The sequence below is a fragment of the Corylus avellana genome, chromosome 2 (assembly GCF_965113065.1).
Source record: "Corylus avellana chromosome 2, dhCorAvel1.hap1.2, whole genome shotgun sequence".
NCBI classification, from domain to species: domain Eukaryota; kingdom Viridiplantae; phylum Streptophyta; class Magnoliopsida; order Fagales; family Betulaceae; genus Corylus; species Corylus avellana.
The window spans coordinates 22,734,231-22,760,759 of record NC_142491.1 but is presented as its reverse complement, the minus strand read 5'-3'; the positions used below and the strand labels follow the sequence as shown (position 1 = coordinate 22,760,759).

General features: G+C 36.8%; 2 protein-coding genes across 3 annotated transcripts; both read right to left on the bottom strand.

Annotated features, from left to right (window-relative positions):
* Positions 1-266: 266 nt before the first annotated feature.
* Positions 267-4,990, bottom strand: LOC132167159 (peptide methionine sulfoxide reductase (Protein of unknown function DUF829, transmembrane 53)). Of its 2 annotated transcripts, none has more exons than XM_059578060.2 (7): positions 4,587-4,990; positions 4,214-4,271; positions 3,842-3,922; positions 3,664-3,699; positions 3,186-3,413; positions 2,957-3,098; positions 267-1,450 (listed from the first exon to the last, which is right to left on the bottom strand). In XM_059578060.2, the coding sequence occupies exons 1-7, from the start codon at positions 4,772-4,774 to the stop codon at positions 960-962; spliced, it is 1,224 nt and encodes a 407-aa protein (XP_059434043.1). In that variant the 5' UTR covers positions 4,775-4,990; the 3' UTR covers positions 267-959. The 2 variants fall into 2 exon arrangements, with proteins under 2 accessions (XP_059434043.1, XP_059434042.1); XM_059578059.2 differs by having other exon boundaries at positions 3,186-3,425; positions 4,587-4,989.
* A 13,827-nt stretch (positions 4,991-18,817) lies between these two features.
* On the bottom strand, positions 18,818-20,678 carry ICK5 (Cyclin-dependent kinase inhibitor family protein). The gene is made up of 4 exons (XM_059577448.2): positions 20,272-20,678; positions 19,841-19,890; positions 19,584-19,739; positions 18,818-19,454 (listed from the first exon to the last, which is right to left on the bottom strand). Exons 1-4 carry the CDS (start codon positions 20,536-20,538, stop codon positions 19,385-19,387), a joined length of 543 nt encoding a protein of 180 aa, XP_059433431.1. The 5' UTR covers positions 20,539-20,678; the 3' UTR covers positions 18,818-19,384.
* Between the last annotated feature and the right edge of the window lie 5,851 nt (positions 20,679-26,529).

The window sequence follows — 26,529 nt, the reverse complement described above, 5'->3', positions numbered from 1 at the left end:
TTTTTGTAAATATTATTTTTAAATTAAAATTTTTCGTTTTTAAAAAAAATCAATTTTTTTTTTTAAATTATAGGAGTATTTTTGTCTTATTAAGAAATCTATAGGAATATTTTTGTCTTATTGCTAGTTTGGGGGGGAGAACATTGACAATATTTTGATAATTTTGAAGGGACATTGTCACAATTAAAAGTTTGGAGGTGACATTGTCAATTTGGTAGTAGTTTAAACTTTATCCAAAAAAAATTGTGGGCATCTCAGTCCATCCATACTCATCAAAAATACATATGATATTAGATATCAAATTTACAAGATTGTCCTTCTCCTTACATAATTAAAAAAAGGAGCAAACAAAAGATGAAACCATATCACTATCAACTCTTCCTCTTATTTACAAGGTACAATTCTCCAGCCTCATGCATGATCATTAGCAGCTCGCTCATCTGTTGTTGATACTCGAACTACAGCCACGGTCAAAACCGACCTTTATAGAGATTACTATACACTATCTTATCACAAAAGAAGAAAGAAAACTATACACCATCTTATTCAACCAACTCCTTACCCCATCCGCAACGATTTAGTTCTCATAAGCCCCCACTTCTGGTTGATAGTAGCCATCGCCCAGTATCAGCTGAACGCTCGTACACCTCATTGTATACATATATGATCTTTATCTGCACACATACATGGCGTATTGAACGTTGAACGGGTGGATAGGAGATCGTAAAGAACATAAACTTCTCTGTAGATGTATGATCTTCATGCCAGAGGATTAACGTTAGCTTTAAGTCATGGAAACTATTTCAGCTGTTCCACAGGATGTCGAAGAGAACTCAAGTCCACTTACTAATTTAAGCAACTTGCTGGAGTTTGATTCACTTGTAACCTCTTAGAAGCTGCTGAATAATTCATGCAAACGTATAGCAGAGTTTTCTAAAAGTCTAAGCCACTTGGAGATGTTATAGTTTTGACCGACGAATACATTTAATACCATGAAAAGGTGAATTCCTACGAGCAGAAGCAAATGGCTGCCCATTGAGAGAGCCACCAAATTTAATATCCCAACCTTCAACGTTCTTGGGAACACAAACATCGAAGAGGATTTGGCCGAGTACGCTATTTGCATTGATGCTTGAAGAGTTAGGCAAATAAATTGATCTTTCTTTCTGTTCATCTTGTAGAGTCGTAGAATCTCTACCACTCTGATACTCTGCTGAACTTGGCAAGAAGAAGTGGTCGCTTGGCCCCTGTGCGACTCTTCTTAGGCTCTGGTTCGAGTTAACTGCTGCATTCTGGAGGTCACAGATTAGCTCAGATATCTCATCATGCATGCCCTCCATGCTAGTTCTTTCTCCAAGTAGTCGAATTTTTTGGTAAAAAACTGAAGCTGTCTTGTCAAGCAAATTGGTCACAGCAGCCCTATATTGGATTGGATAATGCTTGTAATGACCTGAAACAATATGAAAAATCATGCGAGTTCAGTTATGATGAGCCACAAATATGGAAATAACAGAAAAATTGAAATGCTGAAAATGCTAGTCTTTGTTCACAAATCCACAACAGCAAGTCCCAATTTTCGATCATAAAGACAAACACAGAAATAACCAGCAGGCTTAATGGTATTGGTATTAAGTTTTCTTTTTTTCAGCTTGGAAGAACAAAAAGGGAGAGAACGGGAGAGTGGGGATTTGTAAGCAACTTTAAGGAAATAACTGGTCTCTAGGCCATCCTGTATTACATGCTAAGGGGCAGTTTCTCAAGCACCAAGGAATCCGCATAAAAGATTGTAAATGCTATTCCCTCAATCCCACAATGGATGCAATTTTACAGATGGCATACATTTTAATGAAACAAATATGATTCCTAAAATGTCCTTAAGTTCACCAGGAAATGTGAAAGAGGTCGGTTCAAATCATATGGAAAGTTAAATGATTCAATACTTCACTTTCGAAACTTTTCATCTTGGGGAAAACACACCCTTTATTATTGGACAGAGGGAGTAGTAGTTGATTAGATGAGCTTTTGAAGCTTTGGACCACTAAAAATACTCTGTTGTCCAAAGTAAGAAGGCATGTCCAAAAGGTCTAGATCAAATTCATCCTAACTTTTGCCATGTAGATTGCTTAAGTTGCACCCAACATTTTTTTTTTTTTCCCCTCAAAGATTCAATCATTATTATGTCAGCCACGTGGTGAAAGGGGGGAAAGAAGTGTGCTTGTAAAGTCATGGTACTTGTATTCAAGATATTTTGATAAGATCTATTAAGACAAAGATTCACAAGCCTTAAGACCAAGTCGTACCTAATCCCATTTGATGAGCAGGAGGCCGTGTGTGCTGACATAACATAAAAACAATGTATAACACAACATAGATCGAGGACATTTGTACTACTTAGCAACAAAATGCACCCAAAGCACTATAAGGAATGGCAAAAACTGACCGAAAAACTGTCAGTTTCCGGCAATCAGCAGGTTGGCGGGGGTTATGAAAAAGGGAAAAAAAAATACACCATCAGTTCAGGCGTTGATGGTGGATGTTGGAAACCGGACCCAACCGACAGTGCCCCATATATATATACACACACACACACATTCTTAATTTTAGGGGCACTACCTAGGAATGCAACATCTCAGTGTTGGTGTGGATTGACAGTTGTGCACCGACCGATCAATTTGGGGGGCAAATTGCAACTGCCAACATTTCTCAGTTTGGCTGTAGAAATAGCCGGAAACCAACCCAAGCAGGTCTAAAAAAAGGAGATACTAAAAAACTGGGTTTTTTTTTTTCTTTTCAGAAGCTACTTCCTGAGAGCCAAAATATTTGTATGAGTAGTAGTTAGCTTAATGATGACAATATTCAAAACTAAGTATTTGATTTAATTAGAAGAAAAAAAAAAAAAAAAAAAAAACCAAGTATTTGGAGGTAATAACAAGCAAAAAATGGGTTAGAGACAAACCTATGTGAGGGGTGCCATTCAATTTCACAAGCTTAACATCCCCCCCAAGATCTTGTAAACGTTGAGCGAAATTGCAGATAATATCGTACGGTGCAAGGTCATCCTTTTCTGAGCATATAATGAGAAAAGGAGCACCCAAGTTCTACAGAAAAGAGGAAGAAATGTTTGATTAACAGATGAAAATGAATTAAGGACAACTTCAATGGCTAAATGCGAGATAATAACTTACAACAGAGGAGTACAAAGCCTGCCAATACTCAACACGTTGGGATTCAAACCTAGTGAGATATAATGCATCCAGACCAGAAGCAACACCTTTCGCCACCCAAGAAACAAGTTTCGATGATCCAGGCATTTTGAGAATGGAGGGGTGTAGTGTGAATCGAGTACCCAAATCACTGGTAAAATCTACTGGACTAGAATCATAGATGTGCCCAGAAACACAATTTCTGACCAACTGATATTCGCCCTTCAACAACACAAAAGTAGAAAACAAGTGAGAGAGAGAGAGAGAGAGAGAGAGAGAGAGAGAGATATTAAGGAGTGCAGTTATTTAATTAAGTAGACATTGTCAATGAAAAACACAACTTATAGCTAGCATGGCTAGAGACTGCTCAATAAACGAAATGCCTAAATGTTTTCCATTGGGTCATTTGAGAGTTATCCAACTCTGAAAGTTTTAACCACAACCAAAGAAACAAACATACCGCATACAGGTCACCACCACATGTTCCGTCGATAATCTGCACAATGAATGGTAAATTTATTTCCATGGCCATATTGAACAAAAGTAATCAACAATTTAAAAACCAGTGGGGCTTATATTGACTTACACTTCTCTACACCAAATATAAAATTGGATGTCTATGATTTCACAAAATTTACCTGAAAAAGCTTGTACATGCAAGCCTTTGGACCACCAGAAAAAGCTACAAAGACCACAGGACATGGCCTAATCCTTAGCTCCTGCACACCCAAAAGCAACAAGGATTATGCATGCGTCAAATGTATACCAGATTTAAAGCTATGAAGTTTCCTAGTTATCTCAATAAATTACAGAAGTTGTATGGTCTTGGATCCACATCATATTTGAAGTTGATATGGGTTTTGATTCAACTCAATTTGCTTTTTACCAATATGGCAATCAACCCCAATCCTGAATTCTGTATCAGATTAAAGCTCTACAGTATTTACAAAAATTCAACCGAAATCTTTTCAAAATACATCTGAAATCTGCAAACTACAAATTAAACTGACCTCAACAAGCTCGTTGAGAACAACAAATGCCAATGAGAAGGCCCTCTGAGGATAAAATCTGCACAAACATTATCATTAGGAAAAGAAAAGACATTCTCGTTCAAAATGCAGCAATCACGCACCCAAAGCAAAAATCAAGAAAGAATACCAATCCACTAGAACTCGAGACTACTGTAATATCACAACACACCCCCCCCCCCCCCCCCCCCCACACCCAAAAGTATGTCCAAATTGGACCTGATAAGAACTGCAGTGAGTTAATTAGTGCTACTAGTCGCAGGTATGGAAGTGGCCCTAGCTTCCTGAGCCTCAATCATAATGTTTCCCTCATTTTCCCAGCAACCAAACGGAGCGAACGAAATGAAGAACTTACGCGCTGAGAAAATCGGCATGAGACACGAGGCAATTCCATCCGAGTGACGCGTACAAGTCGACGTAGCTCTTCAAGATCCGCTCCTGAATCGAAGACCAAGCGAAGATCACCGCGATTCCTTTGGACTCAGCTTCCTCCTTTCTTCCCCAATAGATATCTCCCCCACCTCCACCACCACCACCCCACATAGCTCTTTCTTCAGCAACGAGCACAGAAATCAAGTAGGGTTTTTTTTATCTGGAAATTCAAAAAACAAATTTGGGAATTAGGGTTTTGGATTTGTGGTGGGTTAGTTTGAGCCACTCGTGTCGTATGGGCACTGGGAAATCCGAGATGCTAATGGCCTGCTCGGATGGTCGTGGTGGTAGGAGGATCAAAAGGGGTGGGGGCTCCACGTCAGATCATACGGATCTCAAGCAGCTTAGGATAAGCCCTTAATTCTTCACCAAGTGGGGCCCACTTTCAGCTTGTCGTATTACAACACTCTCTCTGCCAGGATATCGACCCCTTTGTTCAGCTTTAGAACGGACAAAAAGGATACTACGAAAAAGGATAAAAATACACACATATCTAATAGGTCCAGGATTTGACGTAGAATGCAACAAAAAAAAGACTTAATAGGCTTTTAATTCTATAAGTATATATATTTTTAAATATTTAATTGTTGATACAGTTTTTGATACCACTTGACTAGTAATAGGCTACCTGCAAGTAGTAAAGGATGCAAGCAGCAAAGGATGTGTCGATTCGGAGATGGGAAAAACTCAAATGCTTAAGTTAGGCTAGAGTGAAAATAAAACAATAAGCTAGGATTATTTTTTAGAGGAATCTAGTCCCCTTTACCTTGGCGTTGTCTCCCTTTTATAGGGTTTAGAGTCCCTAATCTTTTGAGATTTGTATCCCCTATTTTAGGAGATTATGTAGTTATCATCAATATAATATTTGTATTTGAATGGAATTGAGAAGATGATTTTGATTTATTTTCCTCAAACAGCTATATTATCTTTCATGTAAATGTGATTGAGTGAGACCCGTGATGAGATTTATTGCCAACAATTACAATAAAATTAATCATATAAGAATAGAGTGTTTCCAAGATTATTACAATTTTGATTATAAGTACTATACAAATTGACGTGACACTTGACATGTCACCCACTAAATAATTAGATTTGATTGTGATTCACTTGACAATTTGTCATGTCAATTTGTAAGTTTACATACTACTTATTATGTTAGTCACTAAATAATTAAATTTGATTGTACTTAATGTCACAATGTTATATAAATTGTCACGCTAGCTAGTAAATGACTGTAGTATCAAAAGCATTTTTTATAAGAATAATTTGAGGAATAGGATCCTCTCATCCATTTAGTGTAAAATGAAGGGCAATATTGTCTTAACTTTAAAATTGAAATATGATAATTATAATATTGTACTTCATTTTATACTAAATGGATACTCTTCATTTCAAATAAAATTGAGAGAATCTTATTCTATAAATTTTTTTTTCTATTCAAATAAGGGAAACTGGGGAGAGGAAAAGGTTACATGAGTTCGAATAAAGAAAGGGTGGGTTCCCCAACAACAAACCCAAATTGAGAATTACAGTGCAAGAGAAACAACCAATGCGTAGGAAATGGGTCAAAAAATGACCCGGTCATCTCTGAAGGGCCGCATAAAGCGGTATACAAAGCAAAACCAACAGGCGAACCCATTAGCAAGCCACTGAAACGACACTCAGACGGATGCCGGTGAATGATGTGCACTTAAAAAACCTGATCCAAGTAAGACGAAGTGAGGAACCACACAAGGTAAGCCAAACCCACAACAACCAAATAAAAAAACAAAATAACAACACCAAACCCAAAAAACAACAACATCAACAATGGAGAAGGCAGTGGAGCGCCGGCGCGTGGCTTCCGGCTGGAGTCATGAATTTGAAACTTATTCCATAATTTGAAACTATGAACATGTGTAATTGAAAAAAAAAAAGAAAAAAGGAAATGTTTATGGTTCTCTTACAAATTGGCATGATAATGCATAATTGATAAAATGATTAAGGCCGAATGAATGATAAGTTAGCCATTCTCAAAAAAATTTCCTTAATTATTTCACTAATTATAAATTTTCACATCAGTTTATAAAGGATTTTTACTAAAAGCAACACTTTTCGAAGAAAAATGTGAATGAGTGAGTGTATGGGATCACGTATATCTCATGTAATTAATTGCATTGATGATTTGAAAAAAAAAAAAAAAAAAAAAAAAAAGAAAAAAAAGAAAAAGAAAAAAGATAGTTGATTAGATTAACTAGACAAATTAAACCTTAAATAATGGAAAATTGGATGTACAACATGGCCCCAAAAAAATATATATATAAATGTTGAATCTAGATAATAGCTATGCAAGCTATACTTGAAGCCATAATGGAATGGTTGGTGTGAGTTCCTATTACTCACAAGCCAAGGTTAGCTGAGTAGGATACTCACGGACCAAGTTTAAGCAAATCTAACGTTAGATTTGTTGTTACGTTGGTAATTATTGAAGCAATGTTTACTTATGGTATAAGACTAAATGACTAATGCTATTTTTCGCTTGAAGTTTATATCGGCTTTTATCCATTAATGTGGCAGGTTTTAAGCAATTTTTTTTTAAAGATAAATGCTAGAATCTAATAAAACTTCCACATTTTGCCCATCAAAATCTTAGGTGATAAAGTGCACATGGTTCAAGTTGATGGCAAATGGCACTTTACCACCTAGGATTTTGATTGACAAAATGTTGAAGTTTTATTAGATTTTAGCATATCTCATTTTTTTTTTGTCATTCACTTAATATATATATATTAACCATTTAAAACTCGACATATTAGTTGGTATAAAATCTAGTGCGAAGAATAACATTACGGTTGGAAATTACATTTGTTTCCCTACAATTATCCTATAATCTTGACATGACAACTCCAACCAACCATTTACTTGAAATTGATGAGATTGCTACCCTAATATATGCTATCATAATATTATGAAATAAAAATATAATATATAATATTTTTTGGAGTAATAATTTACCAAGGGAACTTTTTTTTTTTTTTTTTTTGAAATTGACAAAGGGTTTATTTGGGCTTGCGATTTAAAAATAGCAATTTTAAAATGTGTTATTTAAAAACGCTATTTTTAAAAACGCAATTAAGTATTTGGTAAAATCGCAGTTTAGACTTTAATATTGTGCATTTTCAAAAAGCACAAATTTTCTACGTTTTCTAATCGCTATATTTTAAAAACACAATCCCAAATGATCTATTTTTTACAAGTTGGTTTAAAATCACACTTTTTAAATACGAAATCGCAATACCAAACACATCTTAATTCATTTTCCTTTTTTTTTTTTTGTCGTTCTGGCCCACTCCCAACCATTCCTTGTTTGGGCTCACGAAAGAAATAAGTCTTCAGGCCCATAGCAGGGCTCTGATCCAAGCGGACAAATATTTGCTTATTTAGCAAGATGAGAGTTTTAGGTGCTCTGTCTTCGGCCCTGTTCGGAAGGATGCCCTTCCTCTAACGCAAGTTATAGTTAAATGGCTTCTAATATTTCTCTTTGTTTTTCTTTTTTCTTCCTTCTATTGGAAGGATATTGTGATTTGAATGATTTTGAAGTTTAAACCTCTTGGATCAATCGTTAACTGATTAGATGATCTTCAAATCCATTTAATGTGAAATGAAGAAAAATAATTTTATGGTCTAAATTAGAACAGTGTAAATGGTGTCACGTCATTTAAAATTTTAAACGATGTGACAACATAGGCAAATATATACGGTTATACGGTTAGATGTTTTGAAATCTAAGTAAAATAGAGAGTATCTTGTTCCATTTTGTTTGTACATGTTTTATATTCTTAGAAAAAGAAAAATGAAAGGAATTAAGTTGGGTGATTTTTTTTTTTTTAAAAAAAAAAACCCTTGATAGTGAGGGTGAAAATGTGGTTATAGTTAGTGGTTATTGCCTAAAACCATTAACCGTAACCACCTACGCGGTTAATAAAATCCACTAACCGCCTATGTGGTTGACCGGTGGATAGCGATTAATAATCCTAATAACCACTGATCGCATTTTAAAGAAAAAAATTGAAAATTTATTTAAAAAAGTCAAAAAATTAAAAAAAGAACCAAAACGATGTCGTTTTTATGGTAATATAATATCATACTACATACAACATCATTTCTAGACCGGTGGATAGCGATTAATAATCCTAATAACCACTAATCGCATTTTAAAGAAAAAATTTGAAAATTTATTTAAAAAAGTCAAAAAATTAAAAAAAGAAAACCAAAACGATGTCGTTTTTATGGTAATATAATACCATACTACATACAACATCATTTCTAGAGTTTTATATATATTTAAACTAAAAAATGACGTAGTTTCATGTATGTGTGTATGTATAGGAATGCCACTATATATATATATATATATATATGCGGTTAGTGGTTAACGGTTAGCGATTAATGATTTTTTTAAAACCAAAAACCGCTAACCATAAGCGGTTCATTTTCACCCCCCTACTTGATAGAATATGTATGGATTATAGTGAGATGCACCCCATCATATCTAAAAGAATATTTCTACCTGGAATGCCACTATTTTCACTATCTTGAGATGATACCGTCAATCTACTATTTATTTATTTATTTATTATTATTATTTTAACAATAGTTGATCTAAGGTTGGATTGATACCGTTATATTAGCATAGTAAAACAATGATGTAAAAGTATTATAGTGGTATAGTATATAACATTACTCTATCTAAAATATATTAGATTTGAATGAGTGATAATTGTTCTTTGAACTAATAAAATTACTCATTGTTCTTACCCATCGATGTTTGTGAAATCATTTGTATGTTAGAGTTTAAATTTGGAATTTCATGTTTATATAAAATTTTGTGGATCTATTATAATATACTTTCCATCTATATCAATAGAACTATCATTTCAAGAATTATATATATATATATATATGGAGTAATGTTATATAATACCATAACATTATCTCACTATGTGTTGATATGACTTTGTTAATTTACCCTTAACAATGAAAAAAAAATCAAATTATAATTGGCAATACAAAATTAGTATTGTGGGATAGTGGTGCTCATGTTATGTTTGTAGGATTTCTTTATAGGTTGACATCTTGGTCTCATGTTTCCTTACAAAAACAAAAAGAAAAAATGGTTAATTAGAATAGTAGAATTAAGATTCTCTTCTGTTCATTTTCAGTTAATTATATTGTAGGGGTATTTTTGTTATCTGAAAAAAGTGAAAAGACAAAAAAATCCTTCAAGTATAACAAACTGAATATTATCCAGTTCACTTGAACTGAAAATGATCTTATTCCTAAAGAGTACCTGTAAAAGTACAACACTAATATCTTGGAAAAATCTACCATTAATGCCCAAAATGAAGCTTTCTCCCCTTAGAGGATTCCCATCAAGCTCTTTAAAATTTCTCTAAATTTAACTTTGAAAATGTTTTTTTTTTTTTTTTTACTTAACTATCCACTTTTTAAAACTACTTTTTTTTTTTGAAATTCTAATCTCATTGATTCATATCAAAACGGTGAAGCAAATTGCTCCCTCATTATTACATCAGAAATACATTCTGGTGATTCATTAAACCAACATTTATCCATATCACTTCTGATGGCTAATCGAGATAAAATGTGCTGCACTATTACCCTCCCGTCTAATAAAAGACAGCTGCCAGTGCTGGAACGCCTTCAGCTCATGCTGAATATCAGCACTAATTACACCCAAACAGCTCCAATTTTGCTCCTGTGACTGAACGGCTTTAACCACTTCGTGTGCATCCCCCTCGAAGTGAACCTTCTCCACTCCCAAGCCCTTACATAATTGGACTGCTAGCAGTGCTGCCCTCGCTTCTACCAGTGTTGATTCAAGATGTCCCACCATGGTTTTACTCCATGCAGCAACAACCTTTCCCATCTCATCTCGCACCAGTACCCCTAATCCCATCCAGCCTTTCTCCTTCGCAAGGGATGCATCCCAATTTGCTTTGACCCACCCCGTGGGTGGCAATCTCCATTTTGCTTCCGGCGCCACATCATTGAGCCGAAAATGTGAAGAGTCTACTACCTCAACAGCTCGTGCAAATTCCTCTGCAGCAGCTATTGTCCGATTGACTAACAGATTGGGATGGGTCAGGCTACCTCCATGTACCACCTCATTTCGACGCAACCACAATCTCCTTGCAATCCCTACAAAAATCTTGATTTCCTCTTGGTCGCAAAGCTCAAAAACTGCAGTCACAATCTGGAAAAAAGTGTCACCTGAAGTAGTGCGCCTCTTCTGTAACTTTTTGCATCCCACACTCCAAGCATCCATAGCAGATGGACATTGCCAAAGAACATGTAACACCGTTTCGGGGTCTCTTGCGCATAAGGGGCACAGTGGGTCAGCTATAATTTTCCGTTTAAACAGATTGCTCCTGGTAGGTAAAATCTCATGACACGCTCTCCACAGGAAATTTTTTTCGGCACTAGGAATTTTCAAACCCCACAACCTATGCCACACCACAGATGTACCCACTGGATTTGAGCATTCAGCAGCCTCCTGTGCTTCGAGTTCCTTCTGGATGTAGTAGGCACTTCGAACCGAAAACATACTAGTTTTTGTTCCTCGCCAGACCCGAATATCTTCACTGTTTATAGAACTAATAGGCAGAGATAGAATCAATTGTGCTTCCTCTCTTGTAAAAATTCTATTCACCAGTGTAGTGTCCCACCACTTCGTATCCTCATGTATTAGATCACTAACCTTGGCATGAGAGTCCAGCACAACTAGTGGAGATTGCACCATGTATGTTGATGCTTTTGGGATCCATTTCTCTTTCCAAATGTGAATCTGTTTACCATTTCCCACTCTCCAAATCATCCCTTCTTTCAGCAGCCCACATGAACCATATATACTCCTCCATGCAAAAGACGGTCGTGTGCCAAGAGAAGCATCCAAAATTGATTTCCCCGCATAATATTTGCCTTCCATAATCTTAGCTATAAGACTATTAGGTGTCTTCCACAACCTCCAGCTTTGCTTCGCCAATAATGCTTTGTTAAAACATCGAAGATCTCTGAATCCCATTCCTCCCATCTTCTTAGCGATGCCCATGCGACTCCAACTCATCCAATGTAATTTGGAATCCTTGTTGAAATGGCTCCACCAGAAATTTTGCATAAGTTTATTAATTTCCAAACATAAAGCTCTCGGAAGGAGAAATACACTCATGCAATAAGTAGGAATTGCTTGAATTACTGCCTTGATAAGAATTTCCTTCCCAGCTTGAGAAAGAAACTTTAACTTCCAATCCTGTAATCTCTTCCAGATGTGGTCCACAATACTCCTAAAAGCCGCAATGCGTGATTTACCCACTAGAGCAGGCAAACCCCAATACGTATCATAGCATTGCGTGGTAGGGATCCCCGCCGCCTCACTTATTCGTTCTTTGTCTGCCACAGAGGTATTTTTGCTAAAGAAAATAGCTGTCTTATTGCAATTCAGCCGTTGCCCAGACGCTTCTTCATAAGTCCCTAGAATGCGGGTTAATTGAGTCCATTGCTGAATATTAGCCCTGCAAAATAGAAGACTGTCATCTGCAAAAAACAAATGGCTTATTCGGGGTCCCTGTTTTGAGGTAGGGACACCCGTTAATGCTCCATCCTGATTGGCCCTTGTCAACATCGAGCTCAGTGCTTCTGCACACATGAGGAAAAGGTATGGAGAGATAGGATCTCCCTGCCGTATTCCCCTCGTCGGCTGAATATGTCCACATGGAACCCCATTCACCACTACAACATAGTGAACCGTTTTGATACACATCATAATTAACTGTATCCATCGTGGAGCAAAACCCATCTGCTTCATTACACCCTCCAAGAACCTCCACTCTACCCGGTCATAGGCCTTACTCATATCCAATTTGACCGCCATAAAACTCTTTTTTCCCCCCATTCTAGTGTGCATGGTATGAAGAGTTTCATAGGCGGCCAAAATATTGTCAGTAATAAGCCTTCCTAGGATAAAAGCACTTTGTGTGGGTGAAATGATCAGAGGCAATATTTTTTTCAATCTATTTGCTAAGACCTTCGAGATTAATTTGTATAGCACATTACACAAACTAATAGGTCGAAATTCAGTGACACATGTCGGATTCTTCACTTTAGGGATTAAGGTAATATGTGTCATATTTAAATGAGGAGGCATAACTCCACTATTAAGTGTATCAACAACAACTTGACATACCTCATTACCCATAGTTTCCCAATGGTGTTGGAAAAAACCAGCCGGAAAACCATCTGGGCCCGGTGCTTTAAGTGGTGCCATTTGGTGAAGAGCATAGCCCACTTCTTCCCTGGTAAAAGGTTGCAGCAACTCATCATTCATATGACTTGACACCCTTTCCTCAAGGTGCGCTAAGCATGGTTCCATGTTCCCTGCAGGACTAGCAGTGAATAAATCTGAAAAATAATTCACAAAGGCCCTCCCCACATCATCAAAAGAATTCCATAATACTCCCTGCTCATCTTTAATCGTAGAAATTTGATTTAATTTCCTCCGATAATTAGCACAAGCATGGTAGTATTTAGTATTCCTATCTCCATTTTTCAACCATTCGGCCTTCGCTCGCTGCTTCTACTTTAAGTCTTCTTGGTCAAGCAAAAGTTGTAAATTCTGCTTAACCAATTTAATATCATTCACTGCCACCTCATCTTCCCTTCCTTGCAGTAAATTCAGTTTGTCCCGTAAGTGGCCTATAGTGTCTTGTGTAGAACCCCCAATCTCTTGCTGCCATTGTAAAGATTCTTTTTTGCATCTTGATAGTTTAAGATTAATGGCATCCCAACTACCCCCTAATGACGTAGAAGCCGACCAGACCTGGTTGATTTTCGTTTTATACCTCCTGTCAAGGGCCCACGATGCTTCATATCTGAATCGGCGATATTTATAATTCCCACGCTGCTGCCGTATTAGGGAAAGAATTAACACTGCATGATCCGAATTTGTTGACACCTCCACCCTTACCTCCACATCAGGGAACAACTCTCTCCATGCCACATTAGCCACTCCTCTATCAAGACGCTCTTTAATCAATTCAGACCCATCTCTACAATTACTCCACGTATATTTGGGACCGCGGAAGCCCAAATCTGAGAGTTCACAATCTTCCAATGCCACTTGAAAAAGCCTCATTTGGTTCGATGAACGACTACTTCCACCCCACTTCTCTGCATTGGAAATAACCTCATTGAAGTCACCTATGCAAATCCATGGTGTAGGAGGAAGCCGACTCAATACTTTTAAGAGTTCCCATGCCTCATGACGTTTGGTAACTTCCGGGTGTCCGTAAAACCCCGTCAATTTCCATTGAACGTCTGAATTCGGAGATTGAATAATACCATTAATATGCCTTTGACTATAATTTTGTATGTCCACAACAACGTCATCTCCCCATAAAAGGGCCAATCCCCCGCTTTTTCCGACACAGTCCACCACAAATAAATTAGAAAATCCTAATTTATATCTGATCACCTCCATTTTGACTTTCCGTAGTTTGGTTTCCATAAGGAAAACCATACTTGGGCGCTTTTCCTTCACCATCCGGCAAAGGTCGTGAACTGTTCGAAGGTTCCCAAGCCCTCGACAGTTCCAGCTTATGATATTCATTGCGGTCGGCGGGGCTGTTCCACAGCCTCCGCCATCCCCGAACCATTTTGAAATTCTGTCGGTGTACCCATGGTCTTACTTTCCATCTCCAAAGCTATGTTTTTCACCACACCACTAAATTCCCTTTTTTTGTTTTGCCCAGACTTATAAGAAGACAAAGTCCTCTCAGCAGAACCATTTTCAGCACCTGAGTGACGTGTGAAAATCCCCCCATGCCGCCCATACAAACCTTCTTCAGTGCTTATTTTTTCGGACGAGCTCCCACTGGTTGCTTGCATTGTCTTTGCCACGTCAGAGAGATTTGGGCCCATATACTTTGGAGACAAATTGGAATGGACTATTGGGCTTATGTTGGAGCAGTCCGATCCATCACTAGCTGGCCTCCTTCCTGCCACCTCATTCCTCTGGTGATGCATGACAGCTTTCCTTTTATGAGTATAATTTGTCATAACTGCCCCATCTCCCCCTTGGTTCATTCTTTCCTTCTCCAGGAACCGCATATCCCTCCTTTGATAATGATCCTCTCGACCGTTTTCATTCCCCCTCCGAGAATCCTCCCTTTCCATAGATATCCCTAGTTGACTTCCGCAATTCATGCCAGAAAGATTGTTTCTTTCCTTCTGCACTTTTGGACGTTTAGGGTTTGGTGGCACCTCAGCCGATCCACCATAGGACATCTCAGCCGCGCCGCCTCCCTCTCCCTTGCCCAGCCCGTCTCCGCCATGGGTATTATGCCAGAACGTTTCCTTGGCCTGCTGCTCATGCATGGTTGGCCCAGTCCGTGCTGATTGTCTTCCACCTCCCCTATCCTGCCTGCGTATTGGCGATGACGCCCTCATCCATGGGCCGTACTCCGTTGGAGTCTCCTGATGACGCAGATTGCTTTTGAATGGACAACCAGTTTTTTCATGATTGATAATCCCGCAATGGAAACAAAGCTTTGGGAGGCGTTCATATTGGAATGCAATCCATTTCGACTTGCCCTTCACCTTTAGCATTCTACCTCGTGCCAAGGGCTTTGCCAAATCAACCACAATTTTAACCCGAAGGAATTCACCCCAGCCGATACCATCCGCTTCCGTATCAACCATCTCTACTTCACCCACAGTAGAGCCTATCCTTCTTCCAGTCGTCTGATTCATACATGCCAATGGAAGATTCACCATTCTCACCCAAAATGCTGCTTTCTCAAAAGTATATTCCAATGGCGAACTCAGACCGTCAAAATCCTCAATGAGAAAGAGGCTCCCTTCGAAAACCCATGGTCTTCCATCCAAAATCCTCTTCTTGTCCCCTGCATTTGTAAATTCCACCAGGAACAGATTTTCTCCCAACACTTGGAATGAAAATGAACCCAATGTTTTCCACCACCGCATCAATGTTTTCCTGATCGTCTCCTTGCTCACCATATGATTCGTGACCAGTTTTCCAAGCACACAAAACTGTCCCCGCTCTACTCCTTCTTGTATTTCTTCATTCGGCGTATCCAAATCAATGCTTTCTTCCTCCGTCAAAGACAGATTCATCCACATCTTGGCCAAGTCCTCCATCGTCGTATTGATAATCCAAACGGTTACTTCCACTGTCTCAAAGAGGCATGGAATACTTTTCCTTCTCTCCTAGAGTTTCTAGAGAGAAAACTCCCAATCGTTGTTTCTTAATGAAAAATTATACTAAATATCAAACTCTCTAAATATTTTTCTACTTTAACTAAATATTAATTTTTATTAATAAATGTAATTGCCATGAAACTCACTCGCTTCGATTCCATGTGAGAGATTTACCAAAATGCCATCCTAACAACCAAAAGAATATTAAAAAATAAATAACTTTTGCTTTTGGTGTCTTTATGTTTGGAGAGGAATTAAAGTAAATGTTAAATTTAATTTTAAATAAAAAGTTTTATAAATGATATTTTCTGTAAATTTTATTAAAAATTTAGAGAAGAGAAATATTAAATATGAATAGCTTGATCGGATGCTCTTTCTACTCGGAAACATTGAGAATCAGAGATCCAATGGTGTGGGGCGCGGTTGAGTGGCCGGTTTGGGCGCCATAAATGTTAACTGGTGAATAACATGGCAACATGCGTGTCAATCATTCGAATTTGTCTCAAATCCATAATAAAACGACAAGAAACGAAGGGAAGAGAGAGATCTAGTTCTATATATCATATCATATGCTTAAATTTTACCAACAAATATTTACATCCAATCTCTTGAACAAACAAATAAATATATGTACACTATATATATATATATATATATATATATATTTTAACACACTGTAAATATTCTTTAAAGTACAATATATATATATATATATATATGAAAAAATATAAAAAAGCTCCCCAAATTATCAGCAGTTTTCGATTTAGCCCCTTAATGTTCTAAAAGTGATAAAGTAGTTCCCAAACTACCAAACTATTGCATTTTGGCCACTCCGTTAGTCAAAACCGTCAGTTTGGACGGAAACTGCAAAACAACGTCGTTTTCTTATGGGTAAGTTACTACAATGCCCTTTTATAAAAAAAAAAAATTGGAAAAAAATATAAAAAAGCCCCCCAAACTACCAGCCGTTTTTATTTTAGCCTCCTAATGTTCAGAAAGTGATAAAGTAACTCCCAACAAAATGACATCGTTCTACAGTTTCTGTCTAAACTGACAGTTTTGACTAGCGAAGTGGCCAAAATGCAATAGTTTAATAGTTTTAGGGGCTATTTTATCACTTTTGAAATATTAGGAGGCTAAATAAAAAACGACTGATAGTTTGAAGGACTTTTTTATATTTGTCTCATATATATATATATATATATATATATATATAATATGTATGCTAAGTTTGGCAAAGAGAGACAGACACCAAAATCGAAAGCTATCTCCTTCATTAAATAACCAAACATTCTATACCCCACCTCTCTTTCACCTCCCTCTGAAATAAATAATAGCCGGCGTCAGATCCAAAGCTAGCTAGCCAACCACAGGAGACCAGCAGACCACCGCACCACCACTGCACGTGCAGTGCAGCCGGCAGCCTCCCTTTTTTTTTTTCTTTTTTTTTTTATTCCCCTTTTCCTACTTTAAAAAGGTGGCAACTACAAGGCTCAAAGCCCACATGCTATGCCCTACAGGATTGCTTTGCTTTGCATTTTAGACACCCATGTATACAATCATGATGCCAATGTAAATGTGCAATGTATCTGTTGCTTTCGCTTCTGACAATACCCTCTGTCACCCCTTTGCTATCCCATGCTTCCTCATTCATTTCTAGCTTCGGTTAAGATTTACTGTAATTATATGTCTGAATTGCTAGTAAATTAAACATCAATAAATTTTAAATTATCATAGATAAATAGATTTTTTTTTTATCAATCTAAACAATTTAAACACGTAATTGTTGTACTTCAATAAAGATTCACACTAATTATCTATCTGAACTTGTTAGCAAATTAATCAGTAAATTTTAAATTATCCTAGATAAATAAGTTCTTTGTTACAATTCAAACAAATAATTCCTACTTTTAGTGTCAGGACAAACATATTTTTTTTGGTGTCCCACTTCCTTCCCAAGGTGTTACATCAACCCTTTTTCCTATTTTTTTCTTAGCAATCCTTTTTCCCGTTCTTAAAAGAAATGAAAGAAAGCTACTTTGTCCACTTGCACAAACGGCTACCACTCATATACATATCGATCATTTCTGTAAAGTGAGGTTTGAGCTATGAAAATGGGAATCTGCACTCTGCAGCTGCGTGCCCTAAGAGAACAATGGCGGCCCACCATGTCAACATCACAACGCAAATAATTAGAATGGATCAGATTCACAATATGATTTTAATCAACTATTATTTGTCAAAAAGTAGACAAATTTCACTAAATTAACTTTTTCTGTTTCTCTGACCAACTAAATTAATCCACAAGTGGGCCAAAAATCTAATACAAACATCATGTTACTTTGTGTGGGAAGTATTAGAATTTTTCATAAGAACTAGCTTGGTTAGGAAATTCCATCGAACATTCAAACGTGCTAAGTTCGATTGATCCTTTTTACGATGGAAAGAACTAATTCACAAGTACCATAAAGTCACAAATCTATCAAACTAATGCATAAAGATTGATTGGATGTTCAATCAAACCTACAATTATATATGTCAAGTTGGGTCGATCATTCAAACGTATCACGTCAATCGATTGGATTAATGCACTTGAATCGTTGGTTGATCTTATCACGATCGATTGAACTAATGCACTAAGATTGATCGGATGATGTTGGATCATTTATGAAATCATGTTGTTATAATAATTTTAAAAATATATGTTTTTCAAAAGTTTGCCAAAGCCCCTCTTTTTGTTGTTGTATGCTAAAAACTCCAATAATAGAGAGAGCAATCAGTCGGCATTATCTGCAAACTGAAGGAACGCTAGCTGTGAGGGCTGTGTGGTTGTTTTATTTAGATAGGAATATTGGAACTTCATCAGCATGGTCCCAACAATTATAAGAATCATATTCTATTATTGAAACTCCAAACAAAAAAAGGCTCGGATCATAGTGGGGAGAAAAAAGAAGGATAAGAAAGTAGCTGCAAAAAGAGCAAGCTGATGAAAGGAACCTTAACACAGCCAAAACAAGCCCAAACAAAAAGCACTTTTCCAAACCAAAAGTACGTCATTTCATCAATGCAATGCACCCCCATTGAAAAAACACAAGAAAAATAATAAAAATACAAATTCAAATCACTGTCTGTACAGAGAGATGGGGGAACAGGGCTGGAAATGTTTTTTTTTTTTTTTTTTTTTTTTTGAAGTACTTGAAATTTGTTTCATTCCAAAAGGGCTGTTAGTTTGCAGAGACAGAAGCTTCTTTTAAGAGTACAATCTACAAAGCTTCGTTCTTACATAGTAGTAGATGAAGAAAAAGCTGTACAATAAACAAAGAAAACCACCTTCGTTCTACGGTTCTACCTCCCAATTTCCTAAAACCAAAAACAGTCAAAAGTCGCATGCAACTTTCTATGCTACCCACCGTCATTTTAGCGTCTCTCTCTCGCCCCCTAATTCATTCATGGCTTCAAACGAAACCACTGGTACCGACCCTCCAAGGGCACATCCTTCACAATGTCATAGTTGTACCTGAAGGAAAAGGGTAAAGTTTGTTAGTCAGTTAGGGTTCGATTCCCCATCCGCTAAAATGCGCAAGTAGAGCGTAACCGCTTATCCTGCGCACTCTTACATACACGCGCGCACAGAAACAGTACTCACTTCTCGGCGAACCGCTTTTGCTCGTACTTCTCAGCCTTCGCGAAGAACTCCTCGATCTCCGCCTTAGGTGGAGTCTGCGCCGCCGGAGGCTTCGTCGCCAGCGAGTCCATTTCGTCTGAGTCTTCGCAGAGCTCGCTCGACGTCGTCGTCACTGTGCTGAGTAGAAGAAGAACATGAAAGAAACGAATTCCGTCACGAAATGTTTCGTTTTGAATTCGAACAATTTGAGAGAGAGAGAGAGAGGAATTGAAATAAACCTGAATTTTCTGTTGATATACGTTGAGTCTACGGTTTCGAAACTCTTGGCCTGCAATGGTACGTTCAAGAAGCGTGAATAAATTTGAAATTTAAAGTGTTACTATTTATTACGAGCAATTAAAGTCGGTGGAACCGAAAATTGCGAAGGAAACCAGTGAAACCCCGTTTGGTTGCTGAGAAAATAAAGGAAAAGGAATGTAAACAAGAAATTCTACTCAACTAAGCCTAAATTGACCAATTTCAATTGCTTGTGTGAAGCTCGTCATTTTTCTTGGTAGAAAAAGCAAAAAAAGAAAAAGAAAAAGAGAGCTCAAAGCTTAGTTTTCTTTCATTTTCCCCCGTTTTCTCAGCAAACACACACGGAGTAACAGAAACAAATTCAAACCGAATTGAACTACTCTAAATTGAGAAATTCGAATTCGAAATTCACCTCCAGATCTAAGAGCCTCAAGTTGTCCCTCACGACCTCGCTCGACTCATTGCTGGAGCAACAAGACGCCGGGAACTGGTCCGTACAAAAGCTCGAGCACAAGTCACCGGCGTTCATTCCGCCGGAATCCATGCACAAACTCTGGTTCTCTAGGTCGACATTCGACGAAGCCAAACCAACAACTCTCCTCCTCTTGGACACCCCCGCGCCTGCGCTTGAGCCCTCCACCACGGCATTCCGCTTACAGTTTCTCACACTATCCTCCATTAATTGTCTCTCTCCTCTCTCTCTCTCTCTCTCTCTCTCACTTTTACCAGCACTATTCTTTTTCCTATTCCTTCTGGTTTTGCTATTTTTGGGTGGAGACTCTGGAGAGACTGGAGTGAGGGATCCGAGAGGATATTTAAGGGGCAGTGATGGACGGTTGAGATTTGAAGCTAAAAAGGGTGGTTTGTGTTTGTTAATTTTGTTACTGTTGGTGTGGTCCTGACTCGGCAATCGGTGACAAGACGACGCGAACGGGAGTGTGCTGCTGTCCACCACGAGATTTGGGCGGTTGAGGGATCCCAGGTGCTTATTTACTACTGTTTACACTAGGGCGGTGTGTACAAAATCCGCCTCCATAACCGCCTTTAGCAGATGGTGATTTGGAGAATGCTAGGAATTTTTTTGGTGTTCTTTTATCTTAGTTAGATATAAATTATTTTCTAAAAACTAAATAAGAGAAATAAATGATCGAGAAATGTTATGAGTTAATAAATTTCTTATATTTGATCTATATTCTCCTACAAATTTAATAGATTAATTATTAAATTTGTTGAGTCTACTATTGACGGTCCACATAAGATCACAAATTTAATGGTTAATTTGTAAGATAAGATTTGCCAAATAGTGAGAAAATATTCACCCTTGGCCCGTCCAATAAAGTTGTAAATGTGGATGCGAATGTGATTATTGACAATAAATGCATTCGTGCATATGAGGTAATGAATATTTTAGACATATTTTAGTCTTTTGAACCTCTATTAGGACTTATTTTAAACAACTTTAAAATTTTAACCCTTCTAATTTCACCATTTTTGGGCTAGAACCTTGATGGAAATGTGTGGAGGGGGCTGTCGGTGTGTGTTTCGTAACAATGTGATACTAAGTGAGGCGTAGAGGATTGTGATGCTTACTTTTGTGGCGTGAACGGTTCAAGCCAGCAGATATATAAGGGAGTTTCTAGGTTTGAGATATTTTTCATATCAAACATCCTAGAAACTCCCATATATATCTGCCGGCTTCAACCATTCACGTCACAAAAGTATATATATATATATATTAACCGCATTGTTTATCCTAAAATTGTTATCCGTAATTCATATTTGCATATGGGGTTAATAATTTTTACTAATTGTTATTGGCATCCGCATAAATAGATAGCGGTTAGTTACAGTTAATAACTGTCCAATTGTACAGCCCTACCGTCCACGGAGAGTGAATACCGCTACTCATCACCCACGGGCGAACAAATTTTTGGGTCTATTCTCATATACACATCCACCTTATGTGTATGGGGTGTTTTACATAAACAATACAAAGTCATTCATTAATATTTTCTCACCAACCAATCACATAAACGGAAGCCCAACGAGCTAGAGTGAGAGAAAGTGTTTGAAATGTGTTCAAAACACGTTTCAAAATTATTATTCTTAGGGTTTCTTCGATGAAAGATTGATTGGTTTCAAAACGATCTATCAGTGCAATGTGGCACATTACGATCGATCGGTGTCAGCTTGCATGATTTTGGATAAGATCTTTCAACACACATACATGTGGGTTGAAGGTCCTATTTAAGGGCATAGGATAAATACTAATTAGGGTTTACAAACCCCATTTCACCAATTTTCTCAAAGACTCAACCCTATATATAGAGAGATAGAGAGAGGACCACCTTAGGACCTCCCAACTCGATCTTTGGCGTTTAGATCTTATTGTGGAGACTTTTGTAACCGAAATTGTGTTAGTTTCTCTCCTTCCTACAATCCCTACATCAGACTACGACAGTGCATTGTCAGCTTCAACCTTCTTCCAATGGTTGTTGCTGGTTCCAAGTGGGGATTTAAATAGGTTTGCCTCAATTTGTTTCCATTTTACTTCTGTAACCGCCTTGTGCGGCCCCTTAAAAGGACCGAGTCACTTGTTTGACTCATTTCCTACGCTCTGTAATTATTTTTGCACTGTTTTTGTTTGTTTTTGGTATGTTGTTAGAGAGTCCACCCCAGTTTTGTTTTTAGGATCACCTACTTCTTCTTCTGTTCAGATTAGGAAATGGGAAGGATCTTCCCCAGTAACTTTTTCCTTATTCAATTTTTTTTTTTTTTTTAAGAAAAAAAAGCCTTGGAGGCCTTGCTGCTAAGGGCTCGGAGAGGCTTCCTCCCATCTTGAGGTATGGAGACTTAACCTAGTCCTAATCCTTGTTATTATGCATGTTTTACACTGTAATTTACGTAGTTAATCATGATTAGTATTTAGTTGCTCCGGTACCTACTAGGGAAATTTATAAGATATGATGTTGCTGAATTAATTTTAGTGAAATAAGGAATTGCGTAATCTCTTATAGTTGGATTAAGCGTAGAGTTAGATTTTCTGTTGAAATGATGGTGATTATAGAAAATCACAAGTTTAAGCGTGAGATTTTATGTGACCATGAGGTCTTGTGGAAACGATAGTGATTTCATAGCTAATATTCTAGTTAGGTAAAACTTGTGCATGTGTTAGTTTGGTTGATCGTATGAAAAACTTCATTAACTCTTTTAACCCTTTAATTATTATTTTTGTAATCACTTTTTTAAAGTTCAATAACTCTTAATTTAGTGTATTAAATTTTAAAAATTGTGCAATCTCTCATCTACCGTTAGGGTTTAGAGTTATATCAGACGGTAAAAGGTTGAAATGATCTTTATACTCCTGTAAATTTTATAAAATTACAAAATTACCTTATTTTAAAAAATAAAAACAAAAACTTAAGTCTATTGACCCTCGGGTCACCGGGTGGGTCTGGTGGGACATTCCCTCTTTTTGTTTTATTTTATTTTATATTTTTTATTTAAAATTAGGGTATTTGGGAAATTTCTCACTCATCGGTAAAAAAATCCTAGCGGAGGGGTGAGGTTTCAAATTTTTTTAAAGTTTGATACATTAAATTGAGAGCTTTAAACTTTGAGCAGGTGATTATAAAAGTGATAAAAGTTCATGGGGATTAAATGAAATTTGTCATAATATATATATAAAAGGTTTTAAAATGGGAGAGAATTGAGGAGAGCTATGTAGAAAATAAAATTATGAACAAAATGTCCCTTCTTGAATTCTGAAAATTCTAATTTTGAGGGACTTTTCTAAACACATTTTATATGATTAAATGTAGGATTTAGGTGAGATGGGGAGGATCGCAACTTGTTGCCACTTAGGTAAGTAAACACATTCTCAATACAAATGGAAAATACATTTTCTACTAAATTACATGCATTGAGGTAAGGTCGAGAAATCTTTTAACTTGTTTATATTTACATGTTTAAAATTATGCCTATTCTTTCCTTCCATATTCAATGTCATGTTCTTTTTTTAAGCCATGGTAAATAGACATGCTATGATTTTTAAAGAAATGCCATGAACATAATTTTCATTATTCATGAAGTTGCACATGCCATGATTATGAACTCTTTGCATGTGCATCATGTTTAATATGTTTATTCCCTCGACACCATTATTACATGACTATGACTGGTATTAGATCACATGACACGTATAATCCAACGGATAGCGGCCTTCTCCTTGAAAGATCTCACGGCAAGCTGATCTTTTAAGGCCAAAATATCGGGAGAATGATGGCCCCATTTCAAGTGAAATGGAGACATCTATTTAGGGTCAATTTAGTTTACAGATTTGACCATTTTATTTTTAGGATTAGTTATTCATATAAGAATGACTAATTCCATTCACACATGAATAGTTATTCCTCTAAAAAATGAGAGGAATAACTATCATTTTATATGGATGGCTGGACCTTGGGGTTGGCAGCGCCACCCCCGGAGTGCCTCGCGGTGGACCGGAGAGGCCCTCTAGGGGTGGCGCGGCCACCCACACTACCCCAAGGCCATCGGGGGTGGCCTTGGCCAACCCCAATCAGATTCTGGGGGTGGCGCGGCTGCCCCCGATGTGATCTAGCCACCCCGGAATCTCACAGGGGTGGCCCCACTAGGGGTGGTCACACCACCCCCAGGGCACCTCGGGGGTCCACCCCAAGGTGGTGCGACCACCCCCAGGTCATGCAGGGGATGGCCGGCCACCCCTGTAATTCTAGATTTTTTTTTTTTTTTTTTTTTTATAAAAGAAGGGTGCTGTTTTTGGTAATTTTGGTTCAATTTCCATTAAAATATATATGTTGTTACCTAACGGAATACTCAATCTGTGAACCAAACGAGCCCTTATAGTGTATTTAGGGGGGGTTATAATTGTCTAAAATAATTTGTTCAAAAACTAAATGAATAACCATGCCCCCTTAAATACACTAAATGGACCCTCTTCCATTTCAAGTGAAATGAAAAAAATCCATTTCCACAATATCGAACTTACAATTAATGGTCCTTCAAGACACGCCAGCCTACACAACTCAGCGTTCAATAAATGTGAAAATGACTTAAAGGATAAGCATAATTCAATAGATAGTATTTTGAAAAAGGAAATGAAGTTTTGAAATGATTTACAGCAAAAGGCCTTGATTATTCTCAGTGTTCTTCCTTTAAAAATTGATTTCTATCCATGTTATTTATCATCTTACAAATTGTTCACGAATCATGATTACTTTCCAAGAGGTATTACGAAATAATTATAGTATTAATTGTGACACAAATTTTCCTTCAATCTAATATTTATTATGTGATTTTGCCTTATGCTTTGTGTTTACTTATTACTGAGTTGTGAATATCAACTCTTTACCTGCCTGTAAACCTTGTTTATAGAAAGTAGAAACTGATGCACATGTCATGATATGCCTTTGAAAATTGAAAGTTATCATGAACAATTTGTAAGATAATAACCCCAGGTGGCACAAAAATCAACAAAAAGTCAAAAACATTAATGGTGTGTGAATCCTTAAAGTTGAGGCTCTAAATTCAAGACTAAACAAAGATAATTTGATGGTGTAAACTCCCTTAATAATTTCATAGAGATTAAAAGTGCATATTTATAATAGGAAAAATTTTATTTAACTACTTTAAATTTTTATAACTTTTACAATTATTTATTAATGTTCAAAATATCTTCAATTTAGTGTATCAAACTTTTAATTTTTTATAATGTCATATTCCTTTAAAATTTTCTGTTAAATTCTATTAAAATTCTCAAAATACTCATTTATATATATAATGCAAAGGTTTAGGCGTAGGTATTTTTGCAAATTCCGTTAAATCCTCACTCATGCTTAAATCTTTGCAATTTTTATTTTTATTTTTATTTTGACACCCTTCCTTAAGGATTTAAGGAAAAAAAAAACTTAACAAATAGATAATATTGCAAAAAATTGAAAGTTTAATATGTTAAATTGGGAATAGGATCCTGTCCAGTTCATATTCGATTAGTTATATTAAAAGTGTATTTTTATTTTTTTACTTTTTGATGAGACAAAAATACCTATCTAATATAACTAACTGAATATTATTCGGTCTAAATAAAATGGAGAGAATCAATCTTAATTCGTTAAATTGAAAAATTTTTTAACTTTGAAGAGTAAATAAAAAGTGATAAAAATTCAATGGGATTACATGAATCGGTGGTATAATCATTCCTGAAATGGTGGGAAGATGGTAACTGTCGTCATAAAGACTAACATTACCATCTCTCAGACTCAGACTCTGAGCTCTGATTCTGAGAATCCCGCCAGTAAAAGTTTCCATCAACAGTGGGGATGACTGCATCATGGTGGGAAGTAGTGAGGGCAGATGAATTTTAAATAAATACAATTTAATGGGCTTGATTAGACTCACAAATGCCTTCTTATCAACAGGTAAATGACTTTAATGCCCTGACCATTAACACACAAAAGCTGAAAGAGAAAAGAGTCACTTGAATGCTAAACTGGTCCCCTTTCTTTGACTTTACTCAATTTTTTATTTATTTATTTTTATTTTTTATAGAACATGATGGAATGGTAGAGAAAATGAAAGGGCTAAGAACCCTTTTTTTAATTTATTTTTTATTTTTTCTCTTTGGGTTGAG

Coding starts and splice junctions, on each gene's coding strand:
- ICK5 (XM_059577448.2), bottom strand. CDS start 20,538: ATGGAGGATAGTGTGAGAAACTGTAAGCGGAATGCCGTGGTGGAGGGC. Junction 19,891..20,271: donor TGAGGCTCTTAGATCTGGAG/GTGAATTTCGAA, acceptor GTACCATTGCAG/GCCAAGAGTTTCGAAACCGT. Junction 19,455..19,583: donor CAAAAGCGGTTCGCCGAGAA/GTGAGTACTGTT, acceptor CTTTTCCTTCAG/GTACAACTATGACATTGTGA.
- LOC132167159 (XM_059578059.2), bottom strand. CDS start 4,774: ATGTGGGGTGGTGGTGGTGGAGGTGGGGGAGATATCTATTGGGGAAGA. Junction 4,272..4,586: donor CATGCCGATTTTCTCAGCGC/GTAAGTTCTTCA, acceptor ATGTTTGTGCAG/ATTTTATCCTCAGAGGGCCT. Junction 3,426..3,663: donor GTGGTGGTGACCTGTATGCG/GTATGTTTGTTT, acceptor GTGTTGTTGAAG/GGCGAATATCAGTTGGTCAG.